This window comes from Rhinopithecus roxellana, chromosome 19 (assembly GCF_007565055.1).
Source record: "Rhinopithecus roxellana isolate Shanxi Qingling chromosome 19, ASM756505v1, whole genome shotgun sequence".
In the NCBI taxonomy this organism is placed as follows: Eukaryota; Metazoa; Chordata; class Mammalia; order Primates; family Cercopithecidae; genus Rhinopithecus; species Rhinopithecus roxellana.
This window is the reverse complement of record NC_044567.1, coordinates 49133992-49161860: the sequence shown is the minus strand read 5'-3', so window position 1 is coordinate 49161860 and position 27869 is coordinate 49133992. Positions and strand designations below refer to the sequence as shown.

General features: G+C 52.9%; 1 protein-coding gene across 5 annotated transcripts in view; it reads right to left on the bottom strand.

Annotated features, from left to right (window-relative positions):
• Window positions 1-26978, bottom strand: part of RHBDL3 (rhomboid like 3) — a 61755-nt gene extending 34777 nt beyond the window's left edge. Inside the window, exons 1-4 of one of the 5 annotated variants that reach the window (XM_010372276.2) lie at window positions 26510-26978; window positions 24871-24894; window positions 7985-8143; window positions 3713-3937 (exon numbers count right to left, since the gene is read on the bottom strand). In XM_010372276.2, coding sequence (XP_010370578.2) covers window positions 3713-3937; window positions 7985-8143; window positions 24871-24894; window positions 26510-26620 — 519 coding nt within the window. In that variant the 5' untranslated portion in view covers window positions 26621-26978. Of the gene's footprint in view, window positions 1-3712; window positions 3938-4355; window positions 4491-7984; window positions 8144-24870; window positions 24993-26509 lie in introns of those variants that run through there. The other 4 variants (XM_010372277.2, XM_010372278.2, XM_030923267.1 and 1 more) reach the window with 4 other exon arrangements.
• Between the last annotated feature and the right edge of the window lie 891 nt (window positions 26979-27869).

Below are 27869 nucleotides of genomic sequence, written 5' to 3'. Positions count from 1 at the left end.
AATTCTATGTTTAATTTTTTGAGGCAACACCAGACTGTTTTCCATAGCAGCTGCACCACTTTACCTTCCCACCAACAGTGCACAAGGGCTCCAGTTTCTCCACATTCTCACTAACATTCCACAGAAGTTGATTTTGCACATGTGACTGAAGTATACTTGTTTAATCTCTAAAAGGGTATTTATCGTAACTTTTTTTTTTTTTTTTCTGGGACTCCTGCTAAAATGTATCATTTATGTCCCTGTGTTCTTTTTTTTTTTTTTTTTTTTTTTTGAGGCAGAGTCTCGCTCTGTCGCCCGGACTGGAGTGCAGTGGCCGGATCTCAGCTCACTGCAAGCTCCACCTCCCGGGTTTACGCCATTCTCCTGCCTCAGCCTCCCGAGTAGCTGGGACTACAGGCGCCCGCCACCTCGCCCGGCTAGTTTTTTTTGTTGTTGTTGTATTTTTAGTAGAGACGGGGTTTCACCGTGTTAGCCAGGATGGTCTCGATCTCCTGACCTCGTGATCCGCCCGTCTCGGCCTCCCAAAGTGCTGGGATTACAGGCTTGAGCCACCGCGCCCGGCCCCTGTGTTCTTAATTGGGGCATATGCATAACTGTTTAAGAATATCTCAGGTATGAGCTGGGCGCGGTGGCTCACGCCTGTAATCCCAGCACTTTGGGAGGCTGAGGCGGGCAGATCACGAGGTCAGGAGTTTGAGACCAGACTGACCAATGTGGTGAAACCCTGTCTCTACTAAAAATATGAAAATTAACCAGGCTTGGTGGCAGGCGCCTGTAACCCCAGCTACTCAGGAGGCTGAGGCAGGAGAATTGCTTGAATCCAGGAGGCGGAGGTTGCAGTGAGCCAAGATTGCAGCACGGCATTCCAGCCTGGATGACAGAGTGAGACTCCGTCTAAAAAAAAAAAAAAAGAATATCTCAGGTATTGATCTGGGCTATAAGAGTGATATTTCCTCCAGCAACCCCAGGAAGATGGCATTTTTTGTTTGCTTTTGTTTTTGTTTTGAGATAGAGCCTTGTTCTGTCACCCAGGCTGGAGTGCAGTGGTGCAGTCTCACTGCAACCTCTGCCTCCTGAGTTCAAGCAAGTCTCATGCCTCAGCCTTCCGAGTAGCTGGGATTACAGGCACCCACCACGACACATAACTAATTTTTGTAGTTTTAGTAGAGACAGGGTTTCACCATGTTGCTCAGGCTGGTCTTGAAATCCTGACCTCAATGATTCACCCGCCTCAGCCTCCCAAAGTGCTGGAATTATAGGCGTGAGCCACTGCGCCCAGCCAGCATAGTGTTTTTGCTCGTACACCCAAGGCTCTAAATTCTTTTTTTTTTTCTTTTTTTCTTTTCTTTTCTCTTTTTTTTTTTTTTTTTTTTTTTGAGACAGAGTCTTGCTCTGTTGCCCAGGCTAGAGTGCAGTGGCACTATCTTGGCTCACTGCAACCTCTGCCTCCTGGGTTCAAGCAATTCTCCTGCCTCAGTCTCCCCAGTAGCTGGGATTACAGGTACCCACCACCACACCTGGCTAATTTTTGTATTTTTAGTAGAGACAGGGTTTCACCATGTTGGCCAGGCTGGTCTTGAACTCCTAACCTCAAGTGATCCGCCCACCTCAGCCTTTGAAAGTGCTGGGATTACAGGTGTGAGCCACTGCATTCGGCTAAGCCCCCCAAATTCTTGTATGCTTTTTACTTTTTTTTTTTTTTTTTTTATTGAGACAGGATCTCACTCTGTCACTCAGGCTGGAGTGCTGTGGTATGGACACAGTTCACTGCAGCCTCGACCTCCTGGGCTGAAGCGATCCTCTTGCCTCAGCCTCCCGTGTAGCTAGGACCACAGGCATGCACCACCACACCTGGCTAATGTTTTGATTTTTTGTAGAGACAGAGTCTCACTTTGTTGTCCAGACTCGTCTTGAACTCGTGGGCTCAAGAGATCCTCCCACCTTGACGTCCCAAAGTGCTGGCATTACAGATGTGAGCTACCGCACTTAGCCAATTATTGTATTTCTTTAAGATTCAGGTCTGCTTTAAACTTTTCTTTTGTTACTTCCTTCACTGCCAGGCTGTCGGCTACTATTTCTTATTGCTTGCTGGTAGTAGACCCCTTCGTTTCTTCGCACCATGTCCCCCCTATTTTCTATTCATTATGGAATCCGAAAGCCAGGTTACTTCTTTTGTATAGAAGACAAAAGCCTTGGGCGTTATAGCACAAGGGCTTTGAGATCGTTATTTCAGCTATTTGAGCACTTCCCAGTTTTTCTAGATTGGCGGTTTGGGTTTACATAGCTGAGGTTCATATGAAACAATCTGGACACAGAATCACTCCTCTTGATCAACCTGGGCAAACTGAATTATCTGGTCCTCAGTTGCTTTATCTGGAAATGGGTACCAGTACCCAGACTTCCAGAGTGGCCATGAGGTTTAAAAGTGATAAACTATACACAAAGAGCCAGCCCCCTGCCCGGCACACACTTAGAGAAGGAAACTATAATTAGTGTCGGGTTAAAACCTTCTGCGCTCAGCCTGGGAATGGCTTAGTCCCCTGGTAGCTGTATTCGCCTGGGCTCTCTGAGGAGCTGTTCTGTCCACCTAACACCATGAAGGTGGCCTGGCAGCAAATCCTGCTTCCAAGGCATCTCGTTATTATTGGGCCTTAAATAGAAGTTAATAAATAGACCAACACAGTAAGCACTTGAAGAACAAGTCCAAGAATATCTCAGAAACATCGCAACTTCAACATGTACTTGGATGAAGCCATAACAACAAACAGTGGAACGCTGGCCTGCAGACCAGATATTCTGATGTAGAAAAAAAGAAGAACGATGCCGTGAAGCTTAACGATCCTGCCATTTGATTAGGCAGGAACTTTACAAGAACATATGCAGAGGCGGTAATTAGGCCCGTGGCTTTGGAAGAGAAACAGCGGAGATCATCAAATCCCAGAGCGAAGCCAAGCATCCGTTCAGGAGCTGGAGCTGGAGCTGGGGTGGGCTGCACAGGTTCTTGAGCGGAGAAGCCAAAAGAATTGAGTTTTATCACACATGGGCACCAACACAGCGAGGGGTACCTTTGGATTCTGTTGCATAAGCAATAGAATTTAGCATAACAATAGGCACAGAGAATTCCCTAAGGGGAGAATGTTCTTTAAAAATGTTAAGCCCATATTTACCTGTTCACACTCCCTCCCAGATGTGTTTGTATGATGCTTTTGTGTTCAGAAAGCACCGTAGCCATCCTCTCACTATAATAAAGGTGTCCTGGGAGAGGGAGTGCAGGTCTGGTTATTTCTGATTTTCAGGCGGGAAAATGGAGCAAATGACTGGTCCACATTACCCACCTGGGGAGGAACTAAATAAACTGGCTTTAATGAGTTAGCCTGGCTAGATCTCCCAAGTCAATGAACTTATGACATCGTTTTTGTTGCTGTTGTTTTGGGGTGGGTGGGGGGCAGTGGTCCTATGGGGATTTGGCTGCAGTCAATATTGTTGGAAGTAATAATCTTTAGAATATCTTTGCAGTCCAGGGTTACAACACTGGTATCCACTGCAACAGAGTCTGACTTGCAATACAACTATTATTTGATCCTCAACCATCGCCCTTCAATGGAAAAGAAATGTCCCTCTTCCCTCATGATCTGTGTCATCCTCTTGGCTCCTCTCCCCATACCCGCCACTCCCCAAGGCAGAGCAACCCCCTCCCCACCCTTGTTCTTGCCTCCAGCAGCGTGACTGTGATCATGAACCAGGGTGGAGGGCAGCAGGTGTAGCTATCATAGTACCACTTGCGGTCAATTTCCCGGGGCAGGGTCTCATAGGCCACGTGGCGGATGAGTCGTTGTGACAGGCTCAGCCCCTTCTCTTCCAGCAGGGCCTTGCTGCTTAGCCTGCGGTTGCCCTGCAGGATGGCTTGGCGGAAGCTGTTGGAACGCTTGTTGCTCATCTGTGCAGGAAGTGGAATTGGGAGAGTGTCAGAGCTGGGGCCCAGCGGAGCCCCCCACCCACTTCCCAGCCAGCATGTTCCTTGCACCAGGCCTGATCCCGCATTTCCCTTTCTCCTATAATAGTTAATAAGAAGCAACATTCACCAAGGTCTTGTTATGTGTCGGCGTTATTCTCAGCCCTTCAGGTCTTTTGGTTCATTTGATGATCACCAGTCTTCCCGTTAGATAAGGACTATTAACATCCCCATTCTACTGGATTAGGAAACTGAGACTCAGAGAGCTTTAGGAATCCATCAAGTTCATACCCAGTAAGCCTCCAGAGCCCGTATTTGTGTTCACCATACCTTCCGTCATCCACTCATTCATCATCCGTGCATCACAATTTACTGAGCAACTCCTAAGTGTCAGGCTCATTACCAGGCACAGGGAGGGATACGGTGGTGCTCAGGACAGATTAGTAACCAGCAATCACAGTTCAGATGGCTGCTGTGGGAGCACACAAGAGGGAGCCCAATCCATTCCCAAGGGAGGTCAGAGGTCAAGGAAGGCTTCCTGGAGGAGGTGAAGTCTGAGTGAGAATCAAAGGACGAGCAGGAGGTAGCACCCTCAGACACACTAGCTTGGGAAGAGGCAGGTAGCCCTTGGTTTGCAGAGAGGCCCCCAGAGCGAAAACCCAAGCTGTGCCTGGGGAAGGTCACCACTCCTGAGGGCCTTCACAAGACCTGCAATGCCTAGCAAGCCCAAGGACTGGCTGCAGAGCTCCACCTGGAGACCGGCTGTATCCTCAGCGGCCTGAAGCTTCCCTGACACATACTGGGTAGAGCTCTGGCAGCCTCACCCAGTGGTCAGCCTGATTCCAAGACCACAGGTGGCCTTGCTGACTCCTGGCCTCCTGAGGCCTCCATTACCTCCCACCTGCCTTCCATGGCCAACTCTAGACCCTTCTCATGGGGAGAAATTCTAGAGGTATGGCTCTCCCAACCCCACACCTCAGCTGTCCTCATGTTTACTGGTGTGGGGATTATCAATATATTCCTGGGACTCTGGGCCCAGCAGTAGACATCAGGCTAAACCTGAAGGCAGGAGCCCAGTGGGCTGGTGAGGTGAACCAAGCCAGACCACATAGCACAGCGGTTGTAGGCCTTGTCAGAGGGCAGGTGGCTGGGGAGGATCTAGGTTCAGACCAGGCCAGGCGGTGTGGACTTCCATCTGTAGGGTCCCTCCACCTCACATTCCTGAGCTCTGCTGTGTCTCACAGTCAAAATCTAGCTTAAAGTTTGCCCCCTCCAGCAGGCCGTCCCAGATGAACCTTTTCTAACCATTCTCTATCCCCATCCTCTCCATGCATACAAAGCTTAGATCTAGCTCTTCTCAATGGCCCAAGAGCTCTGTAAATGTAGGCCAGGGTCAGGGTCCTCGTGCACATTGCAAGCCCAAGACAGGATCATGTTGTCAGATTATTTTGTGGCCACTCTTACCTGTCTCTCTCCCAGTCCCTGAGGATGCACCTGCACAGGGGCATATGCACAGCACACACACACACACACTCTCACACACACACACTCACACACACTCACACACACACACGGCCCAGGGGCCCTGAAGACCCATGGTGGGAGCTGGCTTAGCAGGAGTACACACTCACCATCCACCCGTGTCCCTCACGTGCCCAGTGCTGTGCTGGGCACAGTCGTGACCATGGGCTCAGGCCTCATGGAGCTTACAAGGGGAGACAGAAGTGTAAAAACAGCAAAAGAGGGTGCCATCGCAGTTATTTGGTGCCCCGTATTAGTTTGACATTACAAATATGGGTACTGAAGTTTGGAGAGGGTGAGTAGTTTCCCCAGGTACTCATACTTAATAAACCACAGAGTCAGGACTCAAATCCAGATCTGCCTGACTCCACAGTCCACGCTAGCCCATATGGACCTGTTGTGCCAATTAGATAAAGGAGCCTCTTCTTCTGGATGGGTGCACCCATGCCAAGCCTTGGGGGGCAAAGTTCAGGCCAGATTTCAGTCTCCATCATCTCTCAGCTAGGCACCCTTGTATAGTATACAACCTGCACACTCACACACGACTACCCAGGCTGCTCAGCTGTAATGCAGTGTGGCGGTCTGTACTATGAGAGAGGCCTGGGCAAGGCACTGTGGGGGCTCTGAAAAAGGTTGACTCACTCTGCCTGGATTGGGCAGGTAAAGGCTCACAAAGGATGCAGAGGAGTTTACCTGGTGGAAGAACATTTAAGAGACATCAAAAACATTCAAATACTTTTATTTGATCCTTGCAGCAGCCCTAAAGAGGGGATCCTTTGGCTTCATTTTACAAATGGGAAAAGCCAGGCTCAGAGGCTCTTTCCCAGTGAGTGGCAAAGGCAGAGCTAGACCAGGACCTGGGTTTGCTAGACTCCAGGTCCTCAGTTCTCTGCTCTACTCAGAGCTTCCCCTCTGGTGAGTCCCTTCTTTGTCTGCTCTCCAGGGCAGCCCTGCTCATACAGATCCAGTGCAGAATTTGAACAGAGAAATCCCAGAAATCCCAGCAGTAACAAGTAACTGGCTGTCCTGAGCTGACACAGAGGCTCCATTGACCCCTGGCTGGAGAGAAGCCACTCCTGGCCCTGCGTGCCCGACTCTGCCCTATGACCAAGCAGGGTACCTTGCAACAAACACACAGGTGCTAGGGCTGGGGCTGTGGATGAGCCTGGGCAGGCTCAAACCTTTGGCCTGGTCTTTGGTTGCACTGCCGGGTTCCAAGTCACGGGACTCACCCCCACTGCCTATCCTGTGAATCCTGACTGCCCCCTCCCCTGCTCAGCTCAGCTCTGTCCCTTGCCCTCCTCAAGGTCTGCTATCTGGGTCCACTCTGAACAGCAGTCGATTCCTCCACTCCTAAATGCCCCACAGCAGCTCCCTGCAATCACGCCAACCCTTGGACCAAGGCTGGCCCTCAGCCAAGAGGTTGTTGAAACATCTCCTCTTCCTGGGCATCCACATCAGAGCACTCATGTGGCACAATGACAGGCTCCAGTGGTGGCAGCTCCCCCATCACTGGTGCCTTTGAATTGTAGGAGCCTGGGGCACTTCACACAAGTTATTTCACTCTCGCTCCCTCCATGGGTGACATGAAGAGAGGTGACCAGCTCCATCTCACCAATAGGGAAACCCAGCAAAAACTTTGGGTCTTATTTTCAACCTGCTTGTTCATGCCACTTTTTTACTGATGTCACCTGCATCCCATGGTGGGTAAAATACTGCCTGCTTAACCCCACTGAACCCCAGTCCACAGCAGCCCCTGAAACAGCACAGCATTAACCCTCAGTGAGGGGAAGTCTCTGCTCTGAGATACAGGCCGCTGGGCAGGATTCATAGGCCTCTCTTCTCCAGCCTCTTTGGCAGCCCAGGGCATCTGCTGAGCAGATCTGTTGAGCTCTGGCTCTATCACGTGCTGCACTGACACTCCTGGCCCCCATTCCCCAGTCCCTTCTCCTGCCACTAATACCCTACCTACTCCCAGTCCTTCATTTTGGTGGAACTGACCCCACTCGAAGCTCCAGGGGTGGGGCAATGATTGGTTTAACTCAATCTACCCATCCTACTGACCCAATCTAGGCCAATGGGAGGGAGAACATACCAGGCCTTGTGCAAGAGCTACCCTAAGAAGGATCTCTCTCTCTCTCCTCTCTCTCCCCTCCCCTCCTCTTCTCTCTCTCTGTCTCTCTCTCCGCCCCCCCCACCCCCCCACCCCCCCGCTTCCTCCCTCCCTCCCTCCTTCTGCAAGGTGCGGCCTGAGGGTATGAGGGCTAGAACAGCTGCTGCCACAATGGGAGGGTCTGAAATTGCCTTGAGGATGGGCTGACAAGGCAGAGGGCAGAGCCTAGAGACAAAGAGAAGATGAGTCCTTGGTGGCACACTTTCACCTGCAGAAGCCTGGACTTTTTCAATGCTGCAGGCCAGCAGATCCTTTGAATTGCCTAAATCCTTTAAATGTGTGGAAGCCACAACCCTCAAACAGGTCCCTCCCAGCACCCAGGGCCCCAGAGCACTCACTAGGCTGATAAAATCATGGTAGCAGATCTGCCCATCCGCGTGGCTGTCGGCAAGGGCCAGGAGTACCTCCCTTTTGTGAGGGTCCAGCTTGGAGCTGTGGCTCTCCAGAAGACTCCGGAACTTGCCTGTGCTGATATAGCCTGTGTTCCCAGGGTCAAACTGAGGGAAAAGCAGACAGCAGCGGGGTCAGCAGGGCACCACCTCCTCTTCACACTGATGTGGGTGCCCGGATCTCCACTACTATTCACTGGCTTTAATCCCCAGCCCCTGGCAAAGAGTCTCAGTCAGTGTCTGGGAGGTTTCTAAGGATCTCCCTGGGAAACATCTAAATAGGAATGACAATCACTTGAAGTCCTAGAGGACCTGCAGAACTTCAGGATCACCCAATCCAGCCATCTCATGTGGATAAGGAAACTGAGGCTCAAAGAAGTTAAACTGCCTCCTCTCACCATGGAGAGGGAAGTACAAATGAAAAGGCAATGGGTGGAGGAAGATGAGAAACTTCTGGGGCCTGGGACAGGGGAGAGGACAGCAGGAGAAGGACGTTTCAGCTGCGACTGGCAAAGGGAAAGGGGACTGGGCCAGAGGGACTCCAGGGGGGATGCCAGAGGGCCCTGGGGAGCAAGAAGCACCGCCTTGCAAGTCCTTGTGCCCCAGGCCACCCTCCCACAGCCCCTCCCACACACCCAGGCAGGGAGGATTGGCGGGTCTCCCCGGAGACACTCTGCTCTGTGGTTTTTGTTTTGCGGGGTGTTTGTGCATGCACATGAGTGTGCATCTGTGTTTTGCACCATGCTCTTTCATCGTTTGCAGCTTTGCACACGAATCTGCCTGGGATTCCCTTTCTTCCTTTGTCTCCCTGGAAGACTCCGACTCACCCTTCCTGACTACTCAGATGTGCCCTTCTCTTGGAAGGCTCCCCTCAGGCTTGGCCTCTTCTCACTGCGCCCTCCGCTCTGTCCAGACCTCTGGGCCTCCAACCCACACTGGTGTCTGTCTGCTTTTGCCTCCTCCTGGACTGTGTGCCTCGCAGATGGGTATCACAACTTATCCCCGAGGCTTAGCACAGAGCCTGGCATTATCAGCACTCAACCGAGATTTGTTGGATGAATAAATAGTGGGTGTTCAGATGAACAGACAGGCACTGATTTTCCATGAAAATCAGTTAGAAAAGGCAGGATCAGGCCAGGTGCGGTGGCTCATGCCTGTAATCCCAGCACCTTGGGAGGCCAAGGCAGGCAGATCACGAGGTCAGGAGATTGAGACCATCCGGGCTAACATGGTGAAACCCCATCTCTACTAAAAATACAAAAAATTAGCTGGGCGTGGTGGCAGGTGCCTGTAGTCCCAGCTACTCGGGAGGCTGAGGCAGGAGAATGGCATGAACCCGGGAGGTGGAGCTTGTAGTGAGCCAAGATCACGCCACTGCACTCCAGCCTGGGTGACAGAGCGAGACTCCATCTTAAAAAAAGAAGAAAGAGAAGAAGGAGAAGGAGAAGGAGAAGGAAAAGAGAAGGAGGAGGAGGAGGAGGAGAAGGAGGAGAAGGAGGAGAAGAAAAGAAGAAGAAGAAAGAAGAAGAAGAAGAAGAAGGAGGAGGAGGAGGAGGAGGAGGAGGAGGAGTGAGGAGGAGGAGGAGGGAGGAGGAGGAGGAGGCGGAGGAGGAGGAGGAGGGAGGAGGAGGAGGAGGAAGAGGAGGAGGAGGAGAAGAGGAGGCAGAATCTTAGTCACCTCTCCCAGAGAAGACCTTATCATTTCTGTCCCTTCCCTCACAGAACCCACCCAATGCCCACGGCAACACTTTTAACACCAAGCATCTCCTGGGCGCCAGTTTTCCTGTTCACAAGGTGCATCCTGGAGATGCAGCTATGAGTTGTTTAAAAGGCAAACAGACATTGAGGGTGTATGTGTGTGCATGGCGAGGGGAGTCCGGAATACCAAACCCACGTTTTCGCATTTTCTAGATGGTCAATGAAGGCTATTTCAGGAAAGTGGATTCCGTGTGTAGTACTTCTGAGACAATCAAAGAGCAACAGTCTGGAATCCCAGTCATGGGCTATTTCAATTCTCCACCGAATTCAACAAGAAAGGACATCTCCAATGAGGTCTACTGTTTTTTGTTTTGTTTTAGACGGGATCTCGCTTTGACAGGATCTCGCTTTGTCACCCAGGCTGGGGTGAAGCAGAGCCATCCTAGCTCACCGAAGCCTCAACCTCCTGGGCTCAAGAAATCCTCCCACCTCAGCCTCTCAAGCAGCTGGGACCACAGTTGTGTGCCACCACAACCAGCTAATATTTAAATTTTTTGTAGCGATGGGCTCTCACTATGTTGCTCAGGCTGGTCTCGAACTCCTGGGCTTAAGCGATTCTCCTGCCTCAGCCTCCCAAAGTACTGGGATTACAGGCATGAGCTACCACGCCTGGTCCTGAGGCATATTTTAAAATCTGTATTTCCCACCTTCAAGCCAAAATGCCAGGTTTCACGAATGACATCTGTTTGGTTCACAACATCAAGTATTTCAGGTAACTCACCTACTTGTTGCTCAGTAAAGATCTTGAAGAATAAAAACACCTAATATTTGCTGACTATTTTCATGGAGCCAAGTACTGTTCTAAGCACCTTATGCATATAATGTCTTTGACCCCTACACAACCTTATGTCGTAGATCCTATCCATGTCCCCGTATTACAGATGAGGAAACAGAGGCACAGAAAAGTTATCACGGAGACATGAAGTGATTTGCCCAGCAAGCGGCAGAGCCTGGATTCCACCTCCAGGCAGCCAAGCACGATTCCTCTAAGCCATGGCCAGGTGCCTCTGACCTCCAGCTCCAGGGACTGCTCTGATGCTCAGGAACAAAATTTAAGTACCAAAGAGGTGAGTGTGGGGCCCAGGAGTCTCACAGCCCTACAGCAGGCAGAGATATTCTTTTTTTTTTTTTTTTTTTTTTTGAGATGGAGTCTTGCTCTGTCACCCAGACTGGAGTGCAGTGGCACGATCTTGGCTCACTGCAACCTCCGCCTTCCAGGTTCAAGCAATTCTCTGCCTCAGCCTCCTGAGTAGCTGGGACTACAGGCACCCGCCACCACGCCCGGCTAATTTTTGTATTTTTAGTAGAGACGCGGTTTCACCATCTTGGCCAGGCTGGTCTTGAACTCCTGACCTCGTGATCCACCCACCTCAGCCTCCCAATGTGCTGGGATTACAGGCGTGAGCCACCGCGCCCAGCCCCATAGGCAGAGATTTTTAAATCAGGAAAGAGCCCCAGACAGCAACAGCTCCAAACTCCTTCACTGCTCAGCTAAGAAAATGGAGCCTGGAGAGGGAATGTGGCAACCGCAGCCAGGGAGGGTCTGTTTCCTTGGTGCTTGGGACCCCTCCCATCTCTACAAGCCACCCGTACCAACCCCTGCTCCATCACAGGGTTTCACTAGCCTGGCCCTCCTGTGCTGGGTGGGCGGATGGGGGCGGTGTGCAGGCTGAGAAGGAGCAGGTGGAGTCCTGGGAATCCCCCCAGTGAGGGGTGCAAGGGGGCCATGGGTCTTCAGCACAGCTTGTGCAGTCTCTCCTGCCTCTGCCTGGGGGAGGGAGCCCAGCGGCTTTGCGTGCCCTGGGAGCAGGCACCAATCCCCCTCTAGGGGCTGCCTCCCAGGCTGGGGAGGGCCGTGGGGTGGGGGTGCGGTGGGGGTGCTGGGATCAGGCTCCAGACAAAGAACCACCTGCTCTCTCCCTCAACCTCCCCCTCCAGGGCTCCCTGCTGTTGTCCTAGTGACATGGCTGCCCTGTGGCTCCTCAAGCCCCCACCCCCAACCAGGGCCTGCCTGCCCTGCCCCGAGCATAGTTAACAGGCTCCAGACAGCAGAGAACAAGCTGGAATCAGGCCGAGCCTCGGTTCTCTGCCAAAACTCTACCTTTCATGGCAGGGCCAGACAGGCCAGACAATGGGGGGGTCACCGCTACCCTAATAATGAGGCCTCGGGGATGCCCAGAAGACGGCTGGGGGAGGGGGAGGGAGAGGCAGCAATAGGCCGGCTGCCTGGGCTCTGTGAATGCACAGGACACCTTTCGACCCCCACCCCCAGCCCCAGGAAGATGAGAGCAAGGGCAGGTGCTGACAATGCGTGTGGGGCGTGGGGGAGAGAGAAAGGGAGGCAAAGGGAGAAAGAGACAGACAGAGAGAGCCAGGGAGAGCATGAGTGCCCAGAAAGCAGGAGAGAGGTGCATCCCATTGCCCCAGAAGGAAGCTGGGAGCTTCTAACAGAGGCTGCACCCCTCACTCAGGGGTAGCAAGGAACAAGGCAAACCTCATGCTTGTGTCCGCCACTAACCAGGGTTTGTGTAATTTACAGTAAACTCCCGAGCCACAACTACCTCATCTACAAAGTGGGCTACCTTCCTCTCGTGGGGCAGCAGCTCAACAGGGCCTGGGCTTGAAGGCCAGACCAGCTTCCCTTGCGGCAAAGCTGGGAGCATCCCGCTGTGATGGAGGTGTGGCCGGCCCTCTCTGGGCACATATCCTACCCTTCGCCTCCTTCACAGCCTGCTTAAGGGGGATGGGATCATTAGGCAGATCCAAACTGTGGTTTGGAGCTTTCGGGAAAACAAGCCCTTTTAATGCAGTTTCCTCGTTAATACCGTGCCGCTGGTCCTGAAGCTCCCCTCCCACAGGCACCGTGCCCCGGCTTCACCCACTTTGGTAGTGAGGTGCTCCTAATGGGGACTGGGCTGGGTGGGATTGAGGCGGCCTGACCAGTGCTGCTCTAGGGCTGGTCGGGGCAGCCATTAGAATGTGGGCTGCGAATGGACCACAAGGGCCCAGCAGAGAGCCAGGAGCCTGGGAGCGTCCTGGAAGCTGCCTCCTGAATAGGGGTCAGCGCCGTGGAGGGAGGGGCGGCCAAGTTCACATTCAGCCTGAGCGGAGGACACAGACGCACTGAGGAGCTGGCCCGCCCACCTGCCTCGGCCTTTAATCACGCCAGCACCCAGCGTCCGACCCTAATCCTCCAGGTCACAGCTCGCCCAGCCTGAGGCCTCCCACACGGTCTGCCATCTCCTATCCTCGATGCTGGACTCCTTCCTGGGGTGCTCAGTCCACCTAGGTGGGGGAGCTGACCCACCACATTCCCTCTTTGTATTGTTGTCATCTGGGGCTCCTTCCCCACTCTGGGGCAAGGGGAGGAAGAGAGTTCCAGGAGGCTCCACTCACAGCTGTTGTGCCACCTTGGGTAGTTCATTCGACCACTCTGTCTCAGTTTCTCCATCAATCAAGCAGAAACTCTTCTCAGGGAGATGTAAGGGCCAGCCACCCCATGCACATAAGCGTGCCATATGAAAATGGGGGATAGATTGGGAGGCCGAGACGGGCGGATCACCAGGTCAGGAGATCGAGACCATCCTGGCTAACACGGTGAAACCCCGTCTCTACTAAAAATACAAAAACTAGCCGGGCGAAGTGGCGGGCGCCTGTAGTCCCAGCTACTCGGGAGGCTGAGGCAGGAGAATGGCGTAAACTCGGGAGGCGGAGCTTGCAGTGAGCTGAGATCTGGCCACTGCACTCCAGTCCGGGCGACAGAGCGAGACTCCGCCTCAAAAAAAAAAAAAAAAAAAAAAAAAAAAAAAGAAAATGGGGGATAGAAAATGAGAAATCCACAACCCATGCAGCCCACGAGGGCAGCCAATCTTCTATTCAGAGTCTTTGCACAGTCAAGGGGCTACGGGACATTTGGGATCGGAGCAGGCAATTCCACACGGGAGTGCGGAAGGGCTGGGGTCATTTGGGTCTGTGCTGTTGGAGGGGCCTGGCAACACTGGGGAGAGGGACAGCAGGTCAGGGAATCAGAAATCACGGTATAGGAAAGCAGGAGGGAAACTCAGTGGTTTTCAAACTGCACTGCAGAGTTCTAGGGGCTATGGGGCCTCCAAAGCCCAGAGGTGCTGGGGAGGGGACTGAGGAGCAGCCCCCAGCTCTCCTTAGGCAGGGCAGCTCCATTCGGAGCTAGTTTATGTGCTGACCTTCTGCATACTATCCCAGTGAACAGCAACACGATAAGCGCTGATATATGTGGAAAGTTTGCTGTGTATCAGGCAATCCTTGACTGAAACCTCAGGCCACCACACATCCTGGTTTTTCTGTGACAGTCCTGGCATACACTTGTTGTCTAAGCATAATAATTATTATTGTTCTTGTTTAAGAAACAACAGGATCTTGCTCTGTTGCCCAGTCTGGGGTGCAGTGATATGACTGTAGCCCACCACAACCTTGAATTCTTGGGCTCAAGCAATCTTCCTGCATTGGCTTCGTGAGTAGCTGGGACCACAGGCATGTGGTATCATAGCTGGCTAATTTTTAATTTCTTTTTATTTTTATTTTTGAGACAGGGTCTAGGTATGTTGCCCAAGCTGGTCTTAAACTCCTGGCCTCAAGCAATTCTCCCACTTTGGCCTCCTAAAGTGCTGGGATTATAGGCGTGAGCCACCATGCCGGCCTTGAGTGTGATTTACAGTGGCTCCTTCACTCTCAAATGTCCTAACTTGGTCACTTTGAGAGTGGTCCCCCCTATATAAACCTCACAGCAACCCTAAGAGGTAGATACTACTGTGAGCTCCATTTTACAGGAGAGGAAACCAAGGCACCAAGAGCTGGGGTGCCCAAGTGTGAACGGCTGGTCATCGGTGCAGATGGATTCACATCCAGGCAGAGGGGTGAGAGCCTGCACTCTCCCCCATCACTAGAGTGCTGTGCTAAAGAGAGTTTGAGAGACCCTCATCCAATCCTCTTACGTGTCCACCTAACACATATTCACTAAGGATCAACTGTGGCCCAGGCATCACATTCGTTTTATGGGGAAACGGGTGAAGAGGGCAAAAGGAACAAAATAAACTAGTCCAGGTCAGACAGTGAGTTCGCGGTCAAGATAGAAACAGTTCAGGATTCCTCCACTGTGCTGGTTGGTCCCATCTTGCCCTCCCTTGTTTTTCTCTGTCTTGTTCAGTTGAATGAAACATCGCCCGAGTTTATTTTTATTTTTATTTTTTTTGAGATGGAGTCTCACTCTGTCCCCAGGCTGAAGTGCAGTGGTATGATCGCCAAGATCTTGGCTCACTGCAATCTCCATCTCCCAGGTTCAAGCAATTTTCCTGCCTCAGCCTCCTGAGTAGCTGGGACTACAACACCCACCACCACACTTGGCTAATTTTTGGTATTTTTAGTAGAGATGGAGTTTCACCATGTTGGCCAGGCTGGTCTCCAGCTCCTGATCTCGTGACCTGCCTGCCTCAGCCTCCCGAAGTGCTGGGATTACAGGGGTGAGCCACCGCGCCTGGCTGATGTTTAAGCATTTCCCCAGGTGTGTCCTGTGGAATACCAGGTACCTGATGGTACCTGAAATAAGGGTTCTGTGGTCCTACAAGTAGAAAACCCTCTTGGAGGGTCATAATGCACCATATCGCGGACTCTGCAAGGTCTTAGGCTGGAGAAACCTGTCTGATTTTGTTCAGCCCAGCATTCTTCAAACTTATTTGACCTTTGGTCATAGTATTTTTTCACAGTAACACTCGATGGAACACTCTTTGGGAACAAGGCAAGAGTCCACAGCAGTCATGTTTCCCTTTGGTGAACCCAGCCCCTTTGCCGCTGGTTCAGAAGCAGAGCCTTTCACTTCCGCCCCATGAGTAGCACAGGCTCTCCAGGCAGCTGACACTTTGCTGGAGTCTTCCAGCAATGCTAGAAGTCTGTCGGCTCCAGGCCCAGCCTGAGGGTTGACTGGGGACACCAGGCCCCGGGAGAGGCTGAGGAGTCTGTGACTGGCCTAATGGGGCCGCTGAGCTGAGCTCTCAGGGAGCAAACCCTGCTGGAGCTGGGATTTGCCTGCTCAGCACCCAGGACAGCAGCACTGCTTCTCCCCTCCCAGGGGCTGGCCCAGGAGCCAGGCCAAGGCTTCAGAATTTGCCCAGCAGCAGGAAAGCACGAGAGAAAGAAGTGCATACCTCTATCTTCTTGTGTCTATGATGTATGTGTGATTTTCATCAGCTGCATTTCCAGGACAAATACATGTCTCCTCCAGCCCTAGCACCGTACTCCAGCCTCCAAGGCTTGAATTCTCTCTCCCAGGAGGACCCTCTCCTTGTCCATGATCTAGACAGGTCCTGGACCTCAGGGAGGGATGTGAGTACTCTCAAGGACCTCAAAGGCAGTACCCGGGGCCAAAGAACCAGCTGCCACTGGGGTAGAGACCTCTTGGGCCAGGAAGGTAGAGACCTGGGATCTAGAGCGGGGAACCCGGATCCCCATTGTCTTCTCCCGTGCACACATACCAAGGCAGAATGAGCCCTGGGAAATGAGCACAGGCACGTGTGCTAGGGCTGGAGTCCGGTGCTAGGGTTGGAGTACAGTGCAGGCAGCTGTCTCTCCCCTCTGGTGGGTGGTGGTGAAGGTTACCATGGCTCATCTGCTAGCCCCCTGCCTCATTACCCGGCTTCTGAGCAGAGCAGAATTAACGAGGCTGCCCAGGGGTTTATGGTTCAGTAGAGCTCTCCCCACCCAACGGCCAGAGCCCACCAGGGAACTCTGGCCCATTCATGGATATTTACAGCCCCATAAATTAGGTCCAGGCTGCAGCTGCCGAGGTCAGCAGGGAGGTTAGGGGAGTAGGAGCTTTCTCTTCCAGTTCTACTTTCTTGCAAATGAGGATGCTAATTCGCCCACAGAGAAAAACCACCTCACACTTTCCCCTGACCTTTTCCCCTGACTCTTTAAAATACTGACTTTCACAATTTGTTTTTGTTTTTGTTCTCATGCCAACCCTAGAGCAAGTCTGGTTCATCCCATTTAACAGATACAGAAATTGAGGTACTCAGAGACATGCCCACTGCCTGAGGCACTGCTTCAAGCTGGGGCTGGGAGTGGGTTTTCAGAGACCTCAAGCCTCTGTGGGAAGGAGAGAGACCAGCTCTCAAAACCAGGTTCTGATACCTCTTGTCCTCCAGCCTCCCCAGATGGAGGCATGAGGGGCCCTTGTGACCCCTACTCCCCTGGGATCTGGCCAGGCCAGGCTCCTGACAGCTGGAGAAGCCTCCAGGATTCCCAGTTGTATTATTTCTGCTCCCTCAGCTGCCACCATAGAGGGGTGGGGGAGGCAGCGCAGCCCTCTAATGGGACTTCTCCCAAGCGGCCCCCTGAGCATCCCCCTTGCCCTAAGTCAAACAGCCGAACCCTAGGATGGGGGCAGGCAAGCTGATTAGGTAGAGACAGGGATCCTCTCCTGAACTCAGGCTGAGCCCTTGACAATTGGCATGCTTCCAGAAAACCACCCAGCTCTCCCAATACCTGGGCAGTGAGGGCAAGAAACGACCACACACCTTCCCTGGAAGGCATGCAGCTGGGGATGGATGGGGTGGGCAGCATGGGATGGGGGACTGCCTCCTCCACTGGGCCTATTCCTTCCCACCCCTGGGGGACTCCTGCAGGCCCCTTTTCCTTCTGACCTCCTCACAAGGACTCCCAGGAACACAGACAGCTCCCTTCCCATTCCAGATCGGCCCCTGCCTTTGCCAGGCCACTGAGGGGGCTGCTGGGGGCTGTGACTCAGAGGCCCTTGGGTACCCGGGAGGAGCAGATGTAACATCCATGCTGACTCATCCGGCCCAGCCTGACATGCCGCCTGGGGACTGAAGCGGAGTCATGGCCATGAAGCCCAGGAGTCTCAAGGGAGCTGCAGGCAGGGAGTGGAGAGTGAATGTCAGCAGGGAGAGGTCTGACATCACCCCATCCCTCCCCTTCAGCCTAAACCTCTGGCCGCTGCTGCTTCTCCTGGCAGCCACCAAAGGGTCCCTCTGGTCCCCCAGAGGAGAGAGAGCCAACAGATCCAGGGAGAAGGAGCGGAGCAAGATGCAGAGGGGGTGCATGGCAGGCAGGATAAAGGGCTGGAAGGATAAAGGGTGCTCAGCTGTTCCTGCATATCCTGGCCCGTTTCAGGAGCCACCCAGAAGCCTTGTGGGGACACACGCATGCACACACACACATGAACACACGCGCACGCTTACACACATATGCAACTGCAGAAGAAGGTCCTCACTGCTGTCTTTGGGCAAACTCCACCCCCTCAAATCTCACTTTCCTCTTTTTTATTTTAAACAGAGAACGGGTTTTGTTATGTTGACCAGGCTGGTCTTGAACTCCTGGCCTCAAGTAATCTATCCTCCCATCTCAACCTCCCAAAGTGGTAGAATTACAGGTGTGAGCTACTGCACCAAGCCAGTTTCCTCTTTTGAGGTGCAGCACCACACACCTCACAGGGCTGCTGAGAGATCAAAATAAGACAACAAATTTATATGCACGCAGTTAGACATCCAATGTTTGCTCCCTCAGAGAATATTTACTGACTCAAATATACTGATTTCAACCTGTACCTTGCTTCACAAAAGCCTGGGGAACGGTGATGGGGGCTACCTCTAGTTGTTCACAGCTTAAGACACACATGGACTCGTTTCTTTAGCACAAGACAATGGCCCCAATGTCATGACAGCCCACTAAGTAAAGCTCCAGCAGGAACTGCCAGATCAGAACACCAGACAGAGGAGTGCCAGCCCTGTCTACCTGGTGGCCAGACACCTCATCTCACCCTTCACCCTCTGCCATGCACAACGCTCCCCAGGCAGCTTCTGTCCAAAACCTTCTCTCCTTTCTCTCTGGAAAGTTCAGGAGGAATGTGATTTTTCAGCTTCTTCCCTAAAGCAGGCAGCCTGATATGGTGGAAGGAACCCCAACTGGGGCTCTGAACACTGATTCAAGACCCAGGTCTGGCCGGGCGCAGTGGCTCACGCCTGTAATCCCAGCACTTTGGGAGGCTGAGGCAGGCAGATCACTTGAGGTCGGGAGTTCAAGACCAGCCTGGCCAACATGGTGAAACCCCGTCTCTATTAAAAATACAAAAATTAGCCAGACACGATTGCACATGCCTATAATCCCAGCTACCTGGGAGCCTGAGGCAGGAGAATGACTCGAACCCGGGAGACAGAGGTTGCAGTGAGCCGAGATTGCACCGCTGCACTCCAGCCTGGACAATAGGGTGAGACTCTGCCTCAAAAAAACAAAACAAACAAACAAACAAAAACAAAAAAACCTACTCTATTATATGTCTTTTTAAATTTTCTTTAAATTTAACACCCAGTAGTATTTATGAGGTGCTCACTACATACTGTGCCAAGCACTATACACACAGCATCCTGTCTTCACAACAATGTGGAGGGGAAGGTATTTGTCTGGCACTTTACGGATGAGAAAACTGAAGCCTAGAGAGGTCACCTGGCTTGCCCATTGCCACACACCTAGTAGGAGCAGAATTGGGAATTGACCTAGATGTGTGTCCTCTCCACCTGCTTTGATTACTCAAGGCACTAACTAAGTGAATGGCCTGATGGCAGGAACACAGTTCAGATAGAAAGCAGGGTTGGGATCTAGTCTCAGCTCTGGCTCTATTGCACCAAGTGACCTCAGTAGGCCACTGACTTCTGTTTCCTCATTTGCAAAATGAGCAGACGGGGCCGGCACGGTGGCTCACGCCTGTAATCCCAGCACTTTGGGATGCCAAGGAGGGTGAACTACCTGAGGTCAGGTATTTGAGACCAGCCTGGCCAACATGGTGAAACCCCGTCTCTACTAAAAATACCAAAAAATTAGCCAGGCGTGGTGACGGGCACGTGTAATCCCAGCTACTCAGGAGGTTGAGGTAGGAGAATCGCTTGAACCTGGGAGGTGGAGGTTGCGGTAAGCTGAGATCACGGTACTGCACTCTAGCCTGGGCAACAAGAGTGAAACTATGTCTCAAAACAAATAAACAAACAAACAAGCAAAAACAAAATGAGCAGACTGGACAAGACGACTCCACCAACCTTCTAATAACTTATATTCCTTGAGGTAGCAGCAGCCATACGGTGGTAGAGGGGCTGCCATGAGTGTCGTAGCTGCACAGTCAGGGCCTGCTCCTAGAGAGGATATTTTAATCCAAGACAATGCATGCAGAGGTGTAGTTCGACCTGTCATTCGCTCAAACGTGTGTATCTATTATGTGTCAGGAAGGCAGCCAGGCCACGTTCAATCTCATATCCCTCGGCCCTGTTGCCCAAAGCAATCAAATGCATTTTTGTGAGTGGTCAGGAATAAAAGGGTTAATGTCAGTATAGCTGATGGGGTCACTGGGGCAGGAGCAAGGTAGGGAAGCAGGCTCTGTGGTGGAGAGCAGTCCACAGCCTCAAGGGTCCTAGAGGCCACCTGATAAGGAGTTGGGGGTGCAGAGCCCAAGGACTCCAGTTTAGCCTGTGCCTTTGTTCCTCTCTGGGAACCCTGCAGTGTTGGCTAATTGTGAGTTCTGGGGGTGGCCAACACCCTGTCTCTGGGGCAGGCGTTTTCTCTGCAGCTCCTTGCTAATCCCTTCAGGGGTCTTATCAGAACACCCTTAAGCCAGCTTGAAGCGGGGACTACAAATGAAGTCAGGCCAAGGGAACAGCCCCAGGCTGGAGGGCAGGGGGCTGGGAAGGGGAGACACTGGAAGACAGAAAGCAGAAAAATCCTCTGGGCTCAGAAGTATCTCTTGAGGAGCTGCCTTCCCCACAGGGGCCTGGATCTCAGAAGTGGTCCTTGTGCTTCTCCAATCTAATTCTGATTCTCAATGAAGATACATTTGTTGAATGTCCACTGCGAATCAGATATTGCAAAGGGAATTTCCACTTCCATTTAATTCTCACAGTCACCCTGGAGTTAAACCTTACTGTCCCCATTTTACAGAGGAGGAAACTGAGGCTCAGAGAGCTAATGTAATGACCTCCAATCACAAAGTGAGTAAGACTTGAACCCAGGTCTATCTGACTCCGAATCCAAGTTTCTGCCTCTAGCAACCCACTGAAGTGGTGGCCCCATGCCTTCTGCTCATCGTAGCACATGTTTATGTTTATAATTTTGGTGAGATAGTACTTATCTGCTTTCCTTCTGGGAGATTAGCAAAATTGGGGTCTCTTTTGGGGGTCTAGGAAATACAGGCTCCCAGTGAGAAGGGAAAAAGGAAGACAGTCAAGTTACTTTCAATTTTGCCTTTTCCCTTTTGTTCTTTTGAGCTTGAAAGCAATTGTGCTTTGTTGATTTAACAGAACTCTGCTCCAAACCCTTTTGTTCATTAAACATTCAGAGATCTTGGAGGCATTTTTACGGGTAAACCTGGAAATGACTTTTCCAACCCAAGAAGCCCTTTGTGGGTTAACTGGGCTCCAGTCCCATATCTGTCACTGCCTCGCTATTTGGCCTTTGACTAAATATTTGACCTTGGATCAAAGCTCCCTGGGATTCAGGAAGGGACTGAGAATAAGACTATCAAAGCATAACCCGAAAAAGGGAAGCTTTTCAGAAACATATGGAACAGATATAAAGCAATAACTAAAGGGGACATTACCTGTGCAAAATTATAAACACCAGTGGCATAAATCAGAAATAAAAAATAAACCCAACCACACACAAAAATTTACCAAATAACATTTCTCAAACAATACAATAAAGAAGGCCTACTTAATAAGTGATGCTAGCATAGCTGGATAGGAATCAGATGCAGGTGGAGTACAGGGTCATATGATGTTTTAAATCATAGAAAAAGTAGTAGGAAATAGAAGGGCATATTTATGAGATCTGGGGAGGGATGAAAACTATCTCAGGTCTGAAGCAACAGAAGGAATCATGAAGGAAAAGCTCAACAGATTCCACAGAAAATAAGACTTTTTTCTTTAACAAAAATTTTTTTTTTAACTTTTAAAGAACAGGGATGGGGTCTCGCCCTGTTGCCCAGGCTGGTCTTTAACTCCTGGGCTCAAGCAATCTGCCCACCTTGGCTTCCCAAAGTGTTGGGATTACAGGTGTGAGCACCCAGTCAGAAAAATAAAACATCTTTGCTATGATATTATACTATAACAACAGACTAATATTTATCGTAAATTTTAAATCTACTTAAATATTTAGGAAAACCATCAAGATCTCCAAAATATGAAAAGACGATTCCCTCAAGAAGAAGTTTGAACAGGACATGAACACATGGAACATACCGAGTTGAACTGATGACCTTCAGGTCTCCCGCCTGCTGTAACTTCTGGGACCCGTGGGGAAGAAACCGGGGAGTGAGGGTGCATGGCATGGATTGACCCTACTATACTCCTGCTTGAGCGGGCCAAATGCCAGAATGCCAGGGAGGGAGACACAGAAGCTTCCATGGGACTGGGGTCACCTGCTTTCATCACTTCCAATTGCCACAAAAGGTATCCTGGCCATTTAGTTTAAGGGTGACCATATAGGACCAACAAGACCAACGCCATGGCTTCTAGCCCTTGGGGTCCAGTTGGTGTCAGGCTAGATCAAGGCTACTCCACATGCTGAAGAACCAGACAGTACAGAGGGACTGGTCTAATCCATCCCTAACACCTGGAAAACAGATCCTAACAGATCCCAGTTTTAAACTGGGTGACCACTGGTGTCTGCTTGACCCAAGAAGGGAGGGAGGAGATGCCTGACTGGTTCTAGCCTCCCATGCCACTGATCTCTGGAAGGTGAACTCCAGAGCCACTTGTGCTTACAGGGACTCTGATGGGCGTCATGTCCCATCCGTGACTGCAGTTTGACCTACCAGGGTTGCTTGCTTCTTTTTTTTTTTTTTTTTGAGAAAGGGTCTCACTTTCTGGGAGGCCATCCTCCTGTCTCAGCCTCCCAAAATGCCAGGATTACCGGCATTAGCCACTGTGCCTGGCCTAATTTCTTTCCTAGAATTAATTCTGGGCAGGCCTCCCAGAAGCAGGGGTATGCTCTTTGTGACACCCAGGATCCACCTTCAGTTGGAAAAATTGGATTTCATAGACCACTAGCTACTATCAGGTGCTACACATTCCCTTGAGTTCCAAATTCTTCCTACTAAAAGCTCTCTTCCTTTCACCCAAATGGTTTGTTTTAAAATGTACACATACACACAAGGACTGGCAAAGGAAATAAATCAAATGAGAAAGACAGACACAGACAGAGAAAAAAAAGAACGATACACTTTGTTCTAGGTTCTGATTCTAAATCTGGCAGGAGGTGTGAAGGGCTGGCAGCTTGGTGGTAGTGGTGGCAGTGGCGCAGCGGGCTCCCTCCTGCCTTGGGGCATCAGGCCAGCAGCTGCTGTACTCTTAGGAGCCAGAGGGAGAGATGCTCTACCCGTCAGGACAGGAGCCAGTGCATGCTCTGAACTTCAAACCACAGCCAGGCCTCGTGGTTAATATGGATGATAACCCCAAATCCTCACCCCAGGCCTTTCACACTGCAATTCAGTGTCATCACGCCCACTCCGGCATCTGCAACCAGCTGGCTCCTCTAACTGAACTTGTCTCAAACCAAAGTTGTCATTTTTGCCAACGTCTCTCTGCACTCCAACTTATTTTTTGTTTTTGTTTTGAGACAGGGTCCTACTCTGTCACTCAGGCTGGAGTGCAGTAGCACGATCATGGCTCACTGCAGCCTCAACTTCCTGGGCTCAAGCAATCCCCCTGCCTCAGTCTTCCATGTAGCTGGACCCACAGGAGTGTGCTACCATGCCCAGCTAATTTTTTAAATTTTTGTAGAGATGAGGTCTCACTTTGTTGGCCCGGCTGGTCTTGAACTACTGGATTCAAGTGATCCTCCTGCATTAGCCTCTCAAAGTGTTGGGATTACAGGTGTGAGGCACCACACCCGGCCCCACTCCAACTTTTTCTTTCCCTCCTAGGTTCAGAATCTCAAAGTTAGATATGTGGTTCCCCTCCTCTATGGTCTATTAAGAGCTTCCAATTCTTCCATCTCCATGTCCCTCTTCCTGTCCATCCTCATTGTCACCTTCTTGCCTCCATTCAGTGCTGCAGCTACTGCCTAGCTTCCCTGGTCCCTGCAGGCCATTCACCCTTTGTCCCCTAAGACATTGGAGCTTTCCCAAGCCTGGCTTGGATACTGTAACAACCCTGCTAAAAAAACTTTCTAAGGCTTCCCCTGCCTACGACGAAGTCCTGGTTCAAGCTAATTTTTCAGCTTTATCTTCTTCTCCAACGCAACACATTCCCTCTGGTCCACTCACACCAATTTCTCAAAGGTGCACAAACTTCATGGCACAATCATTCTCATCCCAGGACCACAGCACTCAACTATCCTCCAACATGGGGCAAAGAGGGAGAAGGAAGCACATAACAGCACCCACCACGAATGCTAAGCAAAGAGGAGAACCATTTCCTTGCTGAAGGTCAAATGTCCATCTCCAGGTTCAAAAGCCAATACTTGGCACCCCCAACCCCACTCCCTACACCTAGACTCCAGGCATTGCACAAAGAATCACATACAATTTCCCCTCTGGAACCTCCCAGCACTCTCTCATCCCTATGACAGAATTAAAAACACTGAATCAGCCTTCAAAAGAGTCCATACTGTAAGTCAGCCCCCAAGGATAGCAGAGATTTGACCTCAGTGGTGGCCACGGACCCTCCATAGTGGAGGTAGAAAGGGAGAGGGATTGTCAGTCCGAGCCCTTCCCCCACCTCTCCAGCCCCCTACTGCAATCCCCTGGCATACGGAGGATTTCCCAGGCATTCAATATATAACGTCCAATTTATATATGGTGTAAACCCGGCTCTGGTGCAGCAGAGGAGGGAGGAGGCGGGAGGGAGATCCTCTCAGGGGAGTCCATCTCTTCCTCCTGATACCTGGAGAGCAGCGTCGTTCAGTCCCAGAGATACACGAAGCCACACCCCCACCCCACGTCACCATCTCAGGAGCGCGGAGCTAGGGAAGCCCACGCAAGCAGGGAGACTGAGACCGATTTCAGGGAGGGCTGGAAGGAAGTGGGGGGTTAACTGCTCACATACCTGATCAAACAGGACTTTCCAGTGCTGGCAGAGAGGGAGGCCATGCAGGAGAGAAGGAATAGGAGAGAAAGAAAGACACACTTATCACGAAGGTCTCTGTAGTCCTCGGATGTTTCTGACATAGCCTCCCAGCAGCTGCCCAAGAGTCATGACCAGGCTCAGGGACTGGCCACAGGAGAGCAGGGGAAGTCTGGGAGGAGCTCCCCAATGAGTCCACACTGAGCAGAGGGAGGAAACTCACAGTAAGGGATGGGGTGGGGGCGGGGGCGGCAAGGTGGGTGTTGCTGGTTCTGGAACTGGCAGAACAAGTGATTCTCAACAATTACTAAATAAAGGCGTCCAACTATGTCCAAGAGCCTCTAATAATTTCTGCTGCCTAGAGCTTATGTTCACAGCTACTCCCAGGGCTGGGAGAGCATGGCCAGGTGCAATTCCATCAGACCCTGCCGCAATGGGTCTCACCTGCTGGGGGGAAGAGACCCTCGCCCCACAGGAGAACTCAACTCTGCATAAACACTAACATTTTGCCTGCAGTTTTTTTGTTTTGTTTTATTTTTTGTTTTTATTGGGTGGGAGCGGGCGGGTGGGGGGTGAATGCCGAATGCGGTGAAGCCCACCCATTCTCTTCCAAGGCTGAGTCTAAGAGGTGACTACATCAGATTCTGCCAGGGATTTAGGGCCAGAAGGAAGTGATAGATTTAACTGCAGACGCCAAAGACAGAAGATGGTAAATTATCCCCCAACCCCATTCAGACTTTCCCGCTTTGGTTGTGTAGGTTGGGAGCCTGGTTTCACTTCCATCTCCCCACCCTAAGGAGCGGGGGGGTGGGCAGGGCAGGGTGTCTGCCCGGTTTTTCACCCCTATTTGTAGGTTAGCCCCGGGAGGTTAACCCAATAAACTCTAGTTCTCAGGGCTTCCCAGGGCCGGCCCCCAGGACCAGAGGGATGCAGACCCGAGCAGCAGAGGGCGGGGAAGCCCTCGGGGCAGCCCCTCTCTCTTCTCGCCCAGGGGACCGTCCCCTGGCACAGCCACAGTCTTGGACTCACGGGCCTCCTTCTAGGAGCAAAGCCGCTCCCAGCACTTTCCCTCCCTGCTCCGGCCAGGGTCAGAGGCGGGGGCCGGCTTGAATTTCAATCAGAGTCGCGACAAGGCGGGTGCCGGGGGCGGGGAGGGGGGGAGCTAATCCGGGAGCGGAGGAAGGGGTCGCCAGACCGGCCTGCACGGCCAGGGACCGGGACTCTGCAGCGTCCGTTCCTTCCTCAGCTCCGGGAGCCCGCAAGTCGCGGGCGTGAGGGGAGGGGGAGTCACTGCCGTGACGCGGCCGCCTCTGCGGGAAAACGCCGTGTCCCCGGCACTGCACCAGCGGCGGGGAGGGGGCTCCGGCGGCGACAGGTCCGCGGCGCAGCTGCGGGGCTGTGTCCCGCAGGGAAGCCGCGGGAACCAGAGCGAGGGAAGCGGTGCGCGCGTGTTTCGCGGAAACCGGTCCCTCCGCCCCCTCCTGCCCGCGGGGACCCGGCCAATCCGGGGCGCTCCCGCGTCACCTTGAAACCTCTAAGTTGCCCGGCGTGGGGCGAGACAGGGGCGGCTTTTCCCCCCGGTGCCCCCAGAAAGTTTGCCGGGCGGGGAGGGGGCACTCACGTCCTCCGGCGCTGCGGGCAGCTGCTCCTCGGCCTCAGGTTCCAGCTCCTCGATGCGCTCCGCCTCGGCGCAGGCGGCCACCGCGGGGCCCGGACTGGGGTGCTCGCCCATGACCGAGACGGGGTCCGGGGACGGCGGCGGCTGCGGGGCTCGTCCCGGGGCGCCGGGCTAACTTTGCGCCGCGGCGGCCGCGCCGCTCCGGGGGCTCAGTGCGCTCCGCGCCGCCTCCGCGCCCGCCCCGCAGCCCGCGCCCGCCCCCATGGCCCCGGTCCCCGCGCCGCCACCGCCTCCTCGCGACCCCGGGACGCCCGGCCCCTCCGCCGCCAAACTTCTCTGCTCTCGCTGCCCCGCTGGCCTCCGCCTCCGCCCCGGCCCCCGCGCCCTGCTCAGAGGCGAGGGCGCCCTTGGGCCGGCCCCGGCCCCGCCGCTCCCCGCGCTCCCTTCCCGCTTCTCGCGGCCCCCGCTCTGCGCCCGAGTCTCCTCCTCCCCGCGGAGTCCTCGGGGGCGGTGCGCGGGCGGGGGCGGGGCTGCTCGCGGGGAACGCCGGCCCCCGCCCCGCACCCCACCCCGGGCGCCGCCACCCGGGCCCAGTCGGTCAGAGCGGCGCGGCCCGGGAGGGGGAGGGCTGCGGCGGGGCTGGCGAGAAAGTGGCTGCGCTTCCCGGGGCGGGGATGGGGACTGCGCCGTCCTCGGCCCGGTCACCACCGGCCTGCACTCCGGGCCTGGGCTGGGCTCTTCCATCGGCTTAACCATCACTTGGAGGTGCCAGATATGTGATGGAGACACTATGTTGGCGACGTCAGGGTTAACTAGGAGTGAATTGGGGGCGCGATGCTGTAAGGACGGGATCCCTTCTCCCCCGCCCCATTATCCTTACGTCCTATTCACTGCGGTCTCAGATTCTGGGAGGTCTCGGGAGGCCCAGAAATGGGAGAAGTCAGATTGCGGGGTCCTGGGCCCCAAAGCCTAAATCTTGCCCTTCCTACACCCAGAGCTAAGTGACCATGCCCAGGCTTCATTTGACCACGTGGACCAAGGTAAACCCAGGGAAGTGCCCCATCTGGGGAGAGGGATGGTAAAGAAACTAAAGCAATCAGAAAGGAAGTTAGCCAAAAAGGAGTAAGGGATCTTTTAAAGAAAAAAATCGATGCTGTTTCCCTTCAGGAAAGCGCCCCCAAGACAGACCATCTCCCGAAGCAGAGGCTCTGGCTGTAAATGGTGCCAGTGGCCGACCAGCAGGGGCCAGCTTCCCCCAGAGGCTCAGGGGCTTCTCCAAGAGGCATCTCGCAGTCAGTCCCCAGCCCACACCAAGGCTGTGCCCTTCCACTCCTCTTCCTTTCCTCTTCCCACCACCCACTCA